Source organism: Tachyglossus aculeatus, chromosome 16 (genome assembly GCF_015852505.1).
Source record: "Tachyglossus aculeatus isolate mTacAcu1 chromosome 16, mTacAcu1.pri, whole genome shotgun sequence".
Taxonomy (NCBI): Eukaryota; Metazoa; Chordata; class Mammalia; order Monotremata; family Tachyglossidae; genus Tachyglossus; species Tachyglossus aculeatus.
Genome location: NC_052081.1, coordinates 49,144,994 through 49,158,987, shown reverse-complemented (window position 1 = coordinate 49,158,987; position 13,994 = coordinate 49,144,994). Strand labels below are relative to the sequence as shown.

At 53.4% G+C, this 13,994-nt stretch overlaps 1 protein-coding gene across 1 annotated transcript in view; it reads left to right on the top strand.

Moving 5' to 3' along the window:
* Positions 1 to 12,316, top strand: part of LOC119938750 (scavenger receptor cysteine-rich type 1 protein M130-like) — a 69,148-nt gene extending 56,832 nt beyond the window's left edge. The window contains exons 14-24 of the mRNA XM_038758652.1: positions 1,027 to 1,125; positions 1,205 to 1,519; positions 2,655 to 2,979; positions 4,445 to 4,476; positions 4,591 to 4,905; positions 4,995 to 5,183; positions 6,836 to 6,979; positions 8,158 to 8,250; positions 10,998 to 11,075; positions 11,801 to 11,932; positions 12,066 to 12,316. Coding sequence (XP_038614580.1) covers positions 1,027 to 1,125; positions 1,205 to 1,519; positions 2,655 to 2,979; positions 4,445 to 4,476; positions 4,591 to 4,905; positions 4,995 to 5,183; positions 6,836 to 6,979; positions 8,158 to 8,250; positions 10,998 to 11,075; positions 11,801 to 11,932; positions 12,066 to 12,196 — 1,853 coding nt within the window. The 3' untranslated portion in view covers positions 12,197 to 12,316. The remainder of the gene's footprint in view (positions 1 to 1,026; positions 1,126 to 1,204; positions 1,520 to 2,654; positions 2,980 to 4,444; positions 4,477 to 4,590; positions 4,906 to 4,994; positions 5,184 to 6,835; positions 6,980 to 8,157; positions 8,251 to 10,997; positions 11,076 to 11,800; positions 11,933 to 12,065) is intronic.
* Positions 12,317 to 13,994: the final 1,678 nt, after the last annotated feature.

The window sequence follows — 13,994 nt, the reverse complement described above, 5'->3', positions numbered from 1 at the left end:
GTACTGTGCCCTTAACAAATACCACAATTATTTCATGTCCACCTACTAGCCTCTGCCGTTCTGAGCACCCATCCCTTTCCCTAATGCCCCTCAGAGTCCTCCCCTAATGGGCTGGTGTGGCAGCCCAGCCCACTCCTCTCTCACTTTGCTATCAGGGGGGTTGCCAAGATTTACCACCCCCTCACTGACCCAAAACCCCCAACTTGGCCCGCTCCCAGCACTCTGTGCTAGGGAGGGGAGGGGCAGCCCTCGCCCATCACGTCGGTCAATCAATCAATTCAATCAATCAATCGTATTTACTGAGCGCTTACTGTGTGCAGAGCACTGTACTAAGCGCTTGGGAAGTCCAAGTTGGCACCATATAGAGACAGTCCCTACCCAACAGTGGGCTCACAGTCTAAAAGGGGGAGACACCATCATCATCATCAATCGTATTTATTGAGCGCTTACTATGTGCAGAGCACTGTACTAAGCACTTGGGAAGTACAAATTAGCAACATATGGAGACAGTCCCTACCCAACAGTGGGCTCACAGTCTAAAAGTGGGCTCACAGTCCCAGAGAACAAAACCAAACATACTAACAAAATGAAATAAATAGAATAGATATGTACAAGTAAAATAAATAGAGTAATAAATATGTACAAACATGTATACAGGTGCTGTGGGGCTCACAGTCTAAAAGGGGGAGACAGAGAACAAAACCAAACATACTAACAAAATAAAATAGAATAGAATAGATATGTACAAGTAAAATAAATAAATGGAGTAATAAATATGTACAAACATATATACAGATGCTGTGGGGACGGGAAGGAGGTAAGATGGGGGGATGGAGAGGGGGGCGAGGGGGAGAGGAAGGGAGGGGCTCAGTCTGGGAAGGCCTCCTGGAGGAGGTGAGCTCTCAGTAGGGCCTTGAAGGGAGGAAGGTCCTCCACGAGGTGGACACTACATCCCTGAGCTTGCCCCAGGGCTAGTCCTCCTTTCTGACCGCCCCCTCTCTCCCTCCCCGGGGCTGCTGTCCGCAGGAAACGGGACCTTCCCGTCGCCGCCGTCGCAGTGCAACGCGTCCACGTGGGAGCCGGCCGGGCCCGGGGGCCCGCAAGAGGGCGCTGCAGAGTGCACAGGTGACAGTCCCGCCCCGTCCCGTCCCGCCTCGTCCGCCCCGTCTGGGGCATGCGCACTGACGGGCCCCTCGCCCCGCAGGGCCTCCACAGCTCCGCCTGGCGGACGGAGGCGGGCGCTGCGCCGGCCGCGTGGAGCTCTTCCTCGACGGCAGCTGGGGCAGCGTATGCGACGACTCTTGGGACGTGAGGGACGCCCAGGTGGTGTGCCGCCAGCTGGGCTGCGGGGTGGCCCTGAGCGCCCCCGGGGCCGCCCGGTTCGGGCCGGGGGCCGGGCCCATCTGGCTGGACGAGCTGCGCTGCTCCGGGAACGAGTCGCACCTGTGGCAGTGCCCGTCCGGGGGCTGGGGCCGCCACGACTGCGGGCACAAGGAGGACGCGGGAGTGCAGTGCTCAGGTGAGCCCCGGACCCCACCCTCCCACCGATGGGGACCCCTCATCGTGGGAAGTGGGGGTCAATCAATCAATCAGTCGTATTTATTGAGCGCTTACTGTGTGCAGAGCGCTGTACTAAGCGCTTGGGAAGTACAAGTTGGCAAGTCCCTACCCAACAGTGGGCTCACGGTCTAAAAGGGGGAGACAGAGAACAAAACCGTACTAACAAAATAAAATAAATAGAATAGATATGTACAAGTAAAATTAATAAAGTAATAAATATGTACAAACATACAGACATATATACAGGTGCTGTGGGGAAGGGAAGGAGGTAAGATGGGGGGGATGGAGAGGGGGACGAGGGGCAGAGGAAGGAAGGGGCTCAGTGTGGGAAGGCCTCCTGGAGGAGGTGAGCTTTCAGTAGGGCCTTGAAGGGAGGAAGAGAGCGAGCTTGGCGGATGGGCAGAGGGATTGGGGCATTCCAGGCCCGGGGGATGATGTGGGCCGGGGGTCGATGGCGGGACAGGTGAGAACGAGGCACGGTGAGGAGATCAGCGGCAGAGGAGCGGAGGGTGCGGGCTGGGCCGTCCCGCGGCCTTTGCCTCAGTGTGTTGGTTCTGGTTGGAGAGCGGGCATCTGGCCTTCTGGGCAGAGAGACACGCGGGGGGCTGCTGCTGTTGCTGCTGCTCCTCCGTCGTGGGGGTCAGGGGAGAGGTTCGTGGTTGAAGGACTCTGGATGAGGCAGATGGGGAATTCCACGCCAGGAGACAGGGTTTAGGATCTGTCCCCACACGGGATGGCCTCTATCCCTGTTCCTCAGGAGACCAGAGTCGCCCTCGCAGCCTGGGCAGGGATGGGGAGGTCAGGGTGGAGTGATGGAGAGATTCAGAGAGCCAGGGACAGGACAGAAAACCACTCCGGGAGCAGAGCCAGGAAACTGTTTCCCAGTTTTCTGCGGGGAATCAATCACTCAATTGTATTTATTGAGCGCTTACTGTGTGCAGAGCACTGGACTAAGCGCTTGGGAAGTACAAGTTGGCAACATATAGAGACGGTCCCTACCCAGCAGTGGGCTCACAGTCTAAAAGAAGGGGAATCAGAGATTGGGATGCAAACGCTCCCTCTGACCGGACCATCCGTGCCCTGATCTCCTCTAGAGTTCCTGGACCTCAGGCTGGTCAACGACACTTGGGCCTGTGCTGGGCGGCTGGAGGTTTTCCACAACGGGACATGGGGGAGCGTTTGCAGCAACTCCATGCAGGATGTTACCGTGACCCTGATCTGCCGGCAGCTGGGCTGTGGGGACAGCGGGACGATAGAGACTCCTGGCACTTATGGGGAGGCGTCCGGGCCCTGGTGGGTCGACCGTGTCCTGTGCCACACCCATGACCCCTCTCTCTGGGAGTGCTCGTCTGATCCCTGGAACGAGAAGTCCTGTCTCCCGGGAGATGAAGCCCAGGTCACGTGTGAAGGTGACTCCGTGTCCGTCCCTATCCGTCCGTCTGTCCGTAACCTCCGCCCTCACTGTCCAACACTTCACTCATCCAATACAGTGTTCCTGACCCAATCATTTTCTGGAGAAAAGGTGGATTAAGCACAGCCTCTCTCCTGGCCAGAGTGTGGGTTGTAGGAAAATGAAGAACTGACAGACCCTCGACCCAGACCTTCAGGGGTGGGGACATTCGGTGGGGAGGAGTCCCCTGGAGCTCTAGTAGGTCCTGAGGGCCGAAGCAGTAGCTGCGCCAGGGGTCCTGTCTGCCAGGCTGTTCTGAGCTTGTGTTCTGAGATACCCCCTTTTAGACTGTGAGCCCACTATTGGGTAAGGACTATCTCTATATGTTGCCAAATTGTACTTCCCAAGCGCTTAGTACAGTGCTCTGCACACCGTAAGCGCTCAATAAATACGATTGATGATGATGATGATGATGATGATAACTCAGAAGCAGTGTGGCCTAATGGAATGAGCCCAGGCCCGGGAGTCAGAGGACCTGGGTTTTAATTCCAACTCTGCTTCTTGCCTGCTTTTGACCTTGGACAAGTCACTTCTCTGCCCCTCAGTTATCTGTAAAATGGGGATTAAAACTGTGAGCCCCATGTGGGAGAGGGACTCTGCCCAACCTGATTATCATGTAGATACCACAGTGCTTAGTACAGTGCCTGGCACACCATTAGAATAGAAAAAAAAGGCCCAGTGAAAATCTTCACTCCATTTTGATATGGAGAGCCTAGACCGTAAGCTTGCTGTGGACAGTGAACATATCTACCAATTCTGTTGTACTGAACTCTTCTAAGCTCTTAGTACAGTGTACTTACTGCACACAGTAAGCCCTCAATAAATACCAAGAAATAGAGAAGCAGCGTGGCTCAGTGGAAAAAGCACGGGCTTTGGAGTCAGAGGTCATGGGTTCAAATCTCAGCTCCACCACTTGTCAGCTGTGTGACTTTGGGCAAGTCACTTAACTTCTCTGGGCCTCAGTTCCCTCATCTGTAAAATGGGGATGAAGACTGTGAGCCCCACGTGGGACAACCTGATCACCTTGTAAATTCCCCAGCGCTTAGAACAGTGCTCTGCACATAGTAAGCGCTTAATAAATGCCATTATAAAAAAAAAATACCACTGATTGAGTCAGCCAGTCTGCCAGGCCTCGAGTTTGTTTACTGTCTACTCATTCATTCATTCAATCGTATTTATTGAGCGCTTACTGTGTGCAGAGCACTGTACTAAGCGCTTGGGAAGTACAAGTTGACAACATAAAACTAGAAACCGTGGCCTCTACTCCCTAGCCCACTTTTCTCGTGGAGATCCATGGACTCTCCCGGAGCCTCTGGCATGGAGACCATTTGTAATTAGGTATGACCCCTTGGCCCGGGAATTCTGGATCTTCCCCACCCCGCCTCAGAGCCCCTTCTCAGATTGAACGTGCTGTCTTATCTCTCCAGGAAGGAGCAAAAATTGTCCAGGCTCTGGTCCCTGTACAGGTAAGTCATTCTGTTCATCCCTTCTCGGCCCCACTGTCCCCTCCCCTCCTGCCTTTTCCCCTCTGTCCTGTCTCCCCTTCCTGTGGGCGGTGACGGCCAGGCATTTCTTTCCAGAGAGGGACAAGATCCGCGTGGTTGGGGGTGAGACCAACTGCTCGGGACGCGTGGAGGTGTGGTACAACGGCACCTGGGGCACGGTGTGCGACGACTCCTGGGACCTGACGAATGCGGAGGTGGTGTGCCGGCAGCTGGGCTGCGGCCCGGCCCTGGCCGCCCTAGGGGAGGCCGTGTACGGTCCAGGCGGTGGGCCCATCTGGCTGGACGAGGTGGCGTGCAGGGGCCGAGAAACCTCGCTGTGGGACTGCCCCGCGGGGCCCAGGGGGCAAGGTGACTGCGGGCACAAGGAGGACGCGGCGGTGAATTGCTCTGGTGAGGGCCACGCTACGTGTCGGAAGGTTTGGTGCGGCTAAGGTCGGTGACGGAGCCGAGGGGAAGCCCTTGAGGTGGTGGGGAGCCAGGGGACACACGTGTTCGGAGCCTGAGCGGGGCCAAACGTGGTTGCCCGAAACTGACATTTGGCGGGAAGAGGGAAGGGAGTAAGGACTTTCCAGGCTGTTTGAGGAATGCCTTTCTCTCCTCGACTCAGACCCTCCCCCTGTCTATTGCAGGAGCCACAGGGACCAGTGCCACATCTACCGCCGCCCCAGGTAACCGCCCCCGCTGTGGGCTAGCAGCCAGAGACTTCGATTCACACTAACAACCCTGTTCAGCATCCCAGCACTGACTGAGCCCCTGGGTACACCCTGACCCGGGTGCTTGGAGACCCACAGGGGCATACAGGATTGAGTCCTTAATAATAATAATAATAATAATGGCATTTATTAAGCGCTTACTATGTGCAAAGCACTTGTTCTCAGCGCTGAGGAGGTTACAAGGAGATCAGGTTGTCTCACGGGGGGCTCACAGTCTTAATCCCCATTTTACAGATGAGGGAACTGAGGCCCAGAGAAGTGAAGTGACTTGCCCAAAGTCACACAGCTGACAATAGGCAGAGCTGGGATTCGAACCCATGACCCCGACTCCAAAGCCCGTGCTCTTTCCACTGAGCCACACTGCTTCTCTTCAGCAGCGTGAAGGACCCTTCTCTTAAGGGTCCTTGCCTTCGGGGGTCTGTTACCCTAATGGGGTGGCCCTGGAGTCGGAGAAATTGTTAACCCCTTTTAGTCTGGGTTGGGGGACTGGGCCGGGTCTCCCTCTCCAGGTTCCAGAATCCTCCGTCAAAAGCTGAACTCTCTGCAGCCCCCGACTCAAGCCCCTTAACGTGGTGGGAGAGGGGAGGCCATGAGTGACCAGGGAGGAGAGATGGGGATGGCTGCTGGAGGGATGAGATAGTTGCGAGTTCCTCACATGTCACCCATGAGAGCTTGGGGCTGTGGGAAGCCCGGTGCTGGGGGTCTTGGGTTCCCAAACTGGGAAAGCTGGTGGTGGGGAGACTTGGATATGGAGAAAAGATTCTGGGAATCCCTTCCTGAGAATAATAATAATAATGATGGTATTTGTTAAGCACTTACTATGTGCCAAGCATCATCATCATCATCATCAATCGTATTTATTGAGCGCTTACTGTGTGCAGAGCACTGTACTAAGTCCTTAGGAAGTACAAGTTAGCAACATATAGAGACAGTCCCTACCCAACAGTGGGCTCACAGTCTAAAAGGGGGAGACAGAGAACAAAACCAAACATACTAACAAAATAAAATAAATAGAATAGATATGTACAAGTAAGAAGTAAGTAAGTAAGCACTGTTCTAAGCACTGAGTAGATACAAGGTAATCAGGTTGTCCCACGTGGGGTGCACAGTCTTAATCCCCATTTTACAGATGAGGTAACTGAGACACAGAGAAGTTAAGTGGCATGCTCAATGTCATATAGCAGACAAGTGGCAGAGCTGGGATTAGAACCCATGTCCTCTGATTCCCAAACCCGTGCTCTTTCCAAGAGAAGCAGCATGGCTCAGTGGAAAGAGCACGGGCTTTGGAGTCAGAGGTCATGGATTTGAATTCCGGCTCCGCCACATGTCTGCTGTGTGACCTTGGGCAAGTCACTTAACTTCTCTGAGCCTCAGTTACCTTATCTGTAAAATGGGGATTAAGACTGTGAACCCCACATGGGACAACCTGATCACTTTGTATCCCCCCAGCGCTTAGAACAGTGCTTTGCACATAGTAAGTGCTTAACAAATGCCAATATTATTATTATTATTATTATTTCCACTAAGCCACTGTCCCCGCATGGCATCCCAGGGATAATTTGGGAGAGGGGGAGCTGGGGCTCAGAGCCCTCGTGGCTGTCTTGCAGCCCCTCCACTCTCAAGTTTGAACGCCAGAACCCCTACGGTGGACACCTTCCCCAGGATCCTGTGCATCGTGCTGGGAGCCCTGCTCTTCCTCGTCCTGGCCATTCTAGGGGCTCAGGTGATGCAGCGGAGAGCCCAGCGTCAAGGTGGGGGTTCACAGAGTTGAGCTGAGAGTGGGGTCACAGGTCGCCGGGTGTGGGGAAACAGGGGAGGGTCCCGAGCCAGCCCCCAGAGGCTGCCCGGCTGAGGCGGGTCGCCAGGGTGGCGGTGGGCACGCTGTGGTACTCCTCCTTTCCCTTTTTCCTCGCCTTCTTTGTATCCTTCTCTAACAAGGGACGGAATGGCCTAGAGCGGATTCGGCTCGGCCCCAATTCCCACCCTCTTCCTTGGAGCGGGACCGTCCTCCTCACCCCTGACCCCTGACCCCTGACCCCTGGCCCAGACCAGCCTTTGGGTAGGGTCCCCAGGCCCCCATCACCCCTTCCCCTCCCTGGCCTCGTCTTCCTCCTACCAAGCCGGCCCTCCCTCTGTTTTCTTCTGTTATCTGTCTCCCCCTTCTAGACTGTGAGCCCGCTGTTGGGTAGGGACTGTCTCTATATGTTGCCAGCCTGTACTTCCCAAGCGCTTAGTACAGTGCTCTGCACACAGTAAGTGCTCAATAAATACGATTGATTGATTGATTGCCCATATGCAAAGAGGTACTCCTGGAAGGAAGTGGGCTGGGGGTTGGCAGGGCTGATGTGGGCAGCGAGCAGGGGCAGGGTTGGGGGACCACAAGGAGAGAAAGTGAGCAGGCCTGATGGACAAGACTCTCGGCAGCTCCAGGCTACCGGAGAGGGATCACCGCCCCTCTGAGCTCTGGTTCTTCCAGCCTTCCCAGACTGAGCCCCTTCCTTCCTCTCCCCCTCGTCCCCCTCTCCATCCCCCCATCTTACCTCCTTCCCTTCCCCACAGCACCTGTATATATGTATATATGGTTGTACATATTTATTACTCTATTTATTTATTTATTTATTTATTTTACTTGTACATTTCTATCCTATTTATTTTATTTTGTTGGTATGTTTGGTTCTGTTCTCTGTCTCCCCCTTTTAGACTGTGAGCCCACTGTTGGGTAGGGACTGTCTCTATGTGTTGCCAATTTGTACTTCCCAAGCGCTTAGTACAGTGCTCTGCACATAGTAAGCGCTCAATAAATACGATTGATTGATTGATTGATTGGTTCTGACGAGAAGAGCAGAATCCAAAGCCAGAGAGAGGAGCAGCCGGGCCAGGGGAGGGTCAGGGAATCTGGGTTTCTGAGCCGGGATTCTGTCCCCCCCAGCTGCCACCGAACGCCAGGATACTTTCTCCGAGGCCGTGTACCAGGAGCTCGAATATGCACTGATGGGGCAGAAGGACGGGCTGAGCTTCCGAGGTGTGTATGCCCCCGACCTGACCACCCCCCTACAACTCCTGGGGTGATGCGGGTCGCTTCCACCTACAGTCCTACAGCCGCTCCTCGGCTTCACTGAGGGGACACCCCTGTCTTGGCGTCCTACTGGGCAACTGACTGGCTGCTGCAGGGGAGGGGCTCAGCTTTCGTGGCTCTCATTCTCAGCCCCGCTCCCAGGTCAGCCGCCCTTCCCCTCCTATTCTGCCTTACTTCCTATCATCTCCATGTCTGTGAGCAGGAGCATGGCAGCACATACCCTATGCCATCCCCCCGTCACACTCCCAAGACCCCCAAGGGCAGTGGCCAGCACAGGGTGACCTCCATGTGAGGATTCGCCCTAACGACTCTTCCTGGTTTCTGGCCCCTGGAGCTCCTGCAGATGGGCCTGTCCCCTGGGTGATTCGGATCAATTTATCAGTGGTATTTATTGAGTGCTGTCTGTGTGCCAAGCACTGTGCTAGGTGCTCTGGGCAGTACAATACAATAGTGTAGGTAGACACATTCCCTGCCCAAAAGGAACTTACAGTCCAAAGGGGTAGAGAGACATTCAAATAAATTATGCAGGGGAAATGATTATGTATAAACATGCTGTGAGGACTGGGTTGGAATGATTGTCAAGTGCTTAGTTATTATTGAACAAAATGCATAGGTGAATAGGTGAATACTTTTCACCTGCTTTTAACACTGTGGACCACCCCCTTCCCTTGGAAACATCTAACCTTGGCTTTGCTGACACCACCTCTCCTGGTTCTCCTCCTATCTCTCTAGACGCTCATTCTCTGTCTCTTTCGCGGGCTCCTCCTCTGCCTCCCGCCCTCTAATAGTAGGAGTCCCTCAAAACTCAGTTATGGATCCCCTTCTATTCTTCAGCTACACCCACTCCTTCGGAGAACTCATTCCTTCCCACAGCTTCAGCAATCATTGCTATGCGGATGATTCCTAAATCTACATCTCCAGCCCTGACCGCTGTCCTTCTCTGCAGTCTCTCATTTCCTCCTTCCTTCAGGACATCTCTGCCTGGATGTCCCACCGACACCTCAAACTTCATTATGTTCATCTTCCTACCCAAAGTCTGTCCTCCCCATGACTTTCCCATAACTGTAAACAGCACTGCCATCCTCCCTGTCTCACAAGCTCATAACCTTGGCATCATCCCTAATCCATCTTTTTCACGCACCCCGCCTATTCAGTCTGTCACCAAATGCTGTTGGTTTTACCTTCGTAACATCTCTAGAATGTGCCCTTTTCTCTTATCCAAACTGCTACTATGCTGATCAAAGCACTCATTTCCCACCTTGACTACTGCAGCAGTCTCCTTGCTGACTTCCCTCCCACCTGTCTCTATCCAGTCCAGTCCTTACTGAGAAGCAGCGTGGCTCAGTGGAAAGAGCCCGGGCTTTGGAGTCAGAGGTCATGGGTTCAAATTCTGGCTCCGCCAATTGTCAGCAGTGTCACTTTGGGCAAGTCACTTAACTTCTCTGGGCCTCAGTTACCTCATCTGGAAAATGGGGATTAAGACTGTGAGTCCCCCATGGGACAACCTGATCACCTTGTAACCTCCCCAGTGCTTAGAACAGTGCTTTGCACATAGTAAGCGCTTAATAAATGCCATTATTATTATTATTATTACTTAACTCTGCTGCCCAGATCATTGTTTGAAGAAAAGTTTAATTCATATCTCTCTACACCTCAAAAACCTTCAAGGCTTGCCTATCTATCTCTGCATCCAACAGAAACCCTTTACCGTCAGCTTTAAGACACTCAATCAGCTTTCTTCCCCTGCTTAACCTCACTGGTCTGCTCCAACCCAGGCTACATACTTTGTTTTTCTAATACCAACCTGCTCATTGTACCTTGATCTTATCTATCTTGCCACTGACCCCTTCCCACACCCTCCCTCTGACCTGAAACTCCTTCCATCTTCATATCCAAGGGACCACTAATCTCCCAACCTTCCAAGCTATCCTAAAAAATCACATCTCCTCCAAGAAGCCTTCTCCATTTATTTCCCCTACACACTCTCCCTTCTGTATCACCTGTGGACTTGAATCTACACACTTTAAACACCTGATATCCACTCCACCCTCAGCCCCGTAGCATTATTGTACGTACCCTTATACCCTTCCATTTCCCCTTTGTGTTATTTATTTTCATGTAGATCTCCTCTTTAGCTTGGAAATTCCTTGTGGGCAGGAATCATGTCCAGAAAATATATTGTACTATATTCTCCCAAGCACTTGGTTACAGTGGTCTGCACACAGTAAGCGTTCAATAAATACCATTGATTGAATTCATTCATTCAATCGTATTTATTGAGCACTTACTGTGTGCAGAGAACTGTACTAAGCGCTTGAAAAGTACAGTTTGGCATCAGATGGACACAATCCCTACCCAACAACGGGCTCACAGTCTACAAGGGGGGTGACTGATTGAACAGAGGAAATAAGGGCTCAGTTGGGGAAGGCCTCTTGGAGGATATGGGATTTTACTAAGGCTTTGAAGGTGGGGAGATTGATGGTCTGTTGAATATGAAGCGGGAGGGAGTTCCAGGTTAGAGGGAGAGCGTGGGTGAGTGGTCAGCCGCAAGATAGATGAGATTGAGGTTCAGTGGGTAGATTGCAGTTAGAGGACTGAGCTGGGTTACAGGAGGATTAGGGAGGGGGAGCAAGGATGATGGGGTTTCTTCTTCCTGTCCGATCTTGGGACAAGTTTCCGTGTTGCTTCTTCAGGCTCCGGGTCCTGGGGCTCGCGTACTCAGCTGCCGTATTACAATGTGGACAGCGAGGAGGAGGAGGACAGAGCCAGAGGTAATGGGGAGGGGACACTGCAGAGGCGTTGGTCCAGCAGCCCTAGGAGTGTGTCCGGGCAGCACTGTGGAACGGGAGCAGTTGCTGGGAAATGGGTCCCAACCATTGGCCTTGGTGGACTATATTCCCGGTGGAGGGGTGCGGCGGTGTCTGGGGAAGCGGATATCTAGTTCCCAGAAGACCAGAGATGGGTCCAGGCTGCTGGGGGCATGGGCTAGGCCCTGGGGGTGAGCAGGTGGATGGTGTCAGTGTCCACACACAGGCAAAGAGCAGTTTGGGGGTGGAGGGTCTGAGGGAAAACCAGGCACAAGGTCCCCCAGTTTAGGACCCGCTGACCAGCCTGTCACTGCTCAGAGCAAGGTTCTCATGGGGACTGGGAGTATGACAACACGGAGGACCCCGGCCACAGCTACATCTCCCCCAAACCAAGGGGCAGTGGTGAACTTGAGAGGGTCATCTAGGATCTACTTGTCTGTGCCCCCTAGAAAGGGAGAGCCGGACTGTCCCATGTGGTCCTGGGGCCTGGGCAGGGACCATGCCTTCGCTCCTATAACTGCACTCTGGGCTCCTCCCTGCATCTCCCTGACTGCCACCCTGAGTGGGAGCATCCTCCCTCGATCTGAGGGAGGCCCAGAACAGTGGGTGGGTGGGGGGCGGTTGTAGTTTAGCATGTCCTTGTAGGTTGGGGCCTGCCCTCACTCTCAGAGGCCTGCCCTCACTCTCAGACCCAGACACCATGCCACCTGAAGCTCTGGCCGATGGCTACGATGACGCTGAAATTCTCAACCCTACGCTAAGCGATGTGGCTGTTCAGGACCGCTCAGGGAGGGCACTCGGGGCCGTGGAATTCCAGTTAGGTGAGTGGAGGAGGGGCTGCCTGTCCGTAACCACGATAATGTGGAAGGGAGACCTGCACCCTGTGTCCGAGGATGACGGGAGACTGAACGCTCGGCCCTCCTGCTCCACCCGGCTCCCTCTTGCCCATTTCAGGTCAGACTGTGCCATCCCACGGGGGGTCCGACTACCCTGGGACAGAAGCAGGTGACCAGTCGTTGTCCTCCCAGGACCCGGGTTACGACGATGCCGAACTCTGTCCAGAACATCCCGGGGAGAGCAGTTGAGCCCGGAGACCAGCTCCTGTGATTCTGACCCTGGTTGACCTTGTCTGTCTCCCCATCCCAAGTGCAGGAGCCCCAACTGGTGTGGGGCTACGTTCTGAGCTGCTTCCAGGGAACTGCCTTGCCCGGGGCCACGCGGGCACCTCTTTGCCTGCTGTGTTGGCCGTGTTGCCTATTAAATCCGTTGTGCTGTTTTCCCAGGGTGTCCCTGAGAGTCTGCGCCGTGTAGGGGCATGCGGATCAGAGGGGAATTCAGTGTAGGGTCTCCCAGGGGCTGGGGTTTGGGGAGTGGGGCAGGCCTGGGGTTGGAGGGAAGTGGGAAGGACACTGAGGAACTATTCGGAAACAGATGGGACAACAGACTGCCCAACAAAGTGTCTTGTAGCTTGGTCTAGGCACTTGTGGGGCAGGATTGGAGGCTGCTGGGAGTCCATCTGGAACATCCATAATTTTGTGTGTGTGTGTCCCGACTTGGAAATGAAACAACTGGGGGTGAAATTCACTCTGGGGGGGGCGGGGGTGTTTGTGTGTGTGTGACTGAACAGGCCAGTGCGGGACCGTCCTGATCACACTGTGCACACGCACAGGCTATGAATCAGTCAATGGTACTTCGTGAGTGCCTACAGTCTGCAGAGCACTGTACTAAGCATTTGAAGTAGTGCAATAGAGTTATTAGACAAGATCCCTGCCCTTGAGGAGCTTGTAGTTTAGAGGTGGAGACAGGCACTTCATTTGTCTGGAACGAGGGCCACTAGGTCCCCAACTGGGAAGGGCTCCATTGGGTTGCTCAGAGGAGGATGCTAAATAACTGTTTCTCTTGTAACATGTTGTCACATCCAGATACTGGCCACCTTGTATTCTGGCCTGGGGCAAGACCAGCTCACACATTATGGGGCAGGACTCATCCCAACCCGCCCAGGGCTTGGCCTGTCCTAGCTGCTGCTGAGCCTAGCTAACACCGCCCAGAGTGGTCCAATGGAAAGAGCACGGGCTTTGGAGTCAGAGGTCGTGGGTTCAAACCCCGGCTCTGCCAACTGTCAGCTGTATGACTTTGGGCAAGTCACTTAACTTCTCTGTGCCTCAGTTACCTCATCTGTAAAATGGGGATGAATATATGTTTGTACATATTTATTACTCTATTTATTTATTTTACTTGTGCATATCTATTGTATTTATTTTATTTTGTTAGTATGTTTGGTTTTGTTCTCTGTCTCCCCCTTTTAGACTGTGAGCCCACTGTTGGGTAGGGACTGTCTCTATATGTTGCCAACTTGTACTTCCCAAGCGCTTAGTACAGTGCTCTGCACACAGTAAACGCTCAATAAATACGATTGATGATGATGATGAAGACTGTGAGTCCCCCGTGGGACGGCCTGATCACCTTGTAACCTCCCCAGCGCTTAGAACAGTGCTTTGCACATAGTAAGCGCTTAACAAATGCTATTATTATTATTATTATTATTTTATCATTATTATTATCTCTGCTGCTGCCCCGTGTAGCCTCGGGTCATGTGACCCTTTTGAAGTCTCTGCTGCCCTCTGTTGGCCACAAATTATATGACTCTACGGACTGATTTTTGCCGCCCTCTGCTGGCGGCAGCTGGTTATGACACTTTGTTCTTTGTTTCTCTCTGGGGGCCACAGACCACATAGACCATGTAAAAAAGTCTCACTGCTTCACTCCTGTTGCCACAGGTGCCCCCTAAACAGGACCCCCACCATGGCCCCTTGAGCTGCGTTTCTCTCCTGTTGTCTTAATGCTCTGATAAATGCCATTATTATTATCCTTTGAGTTGTCGCT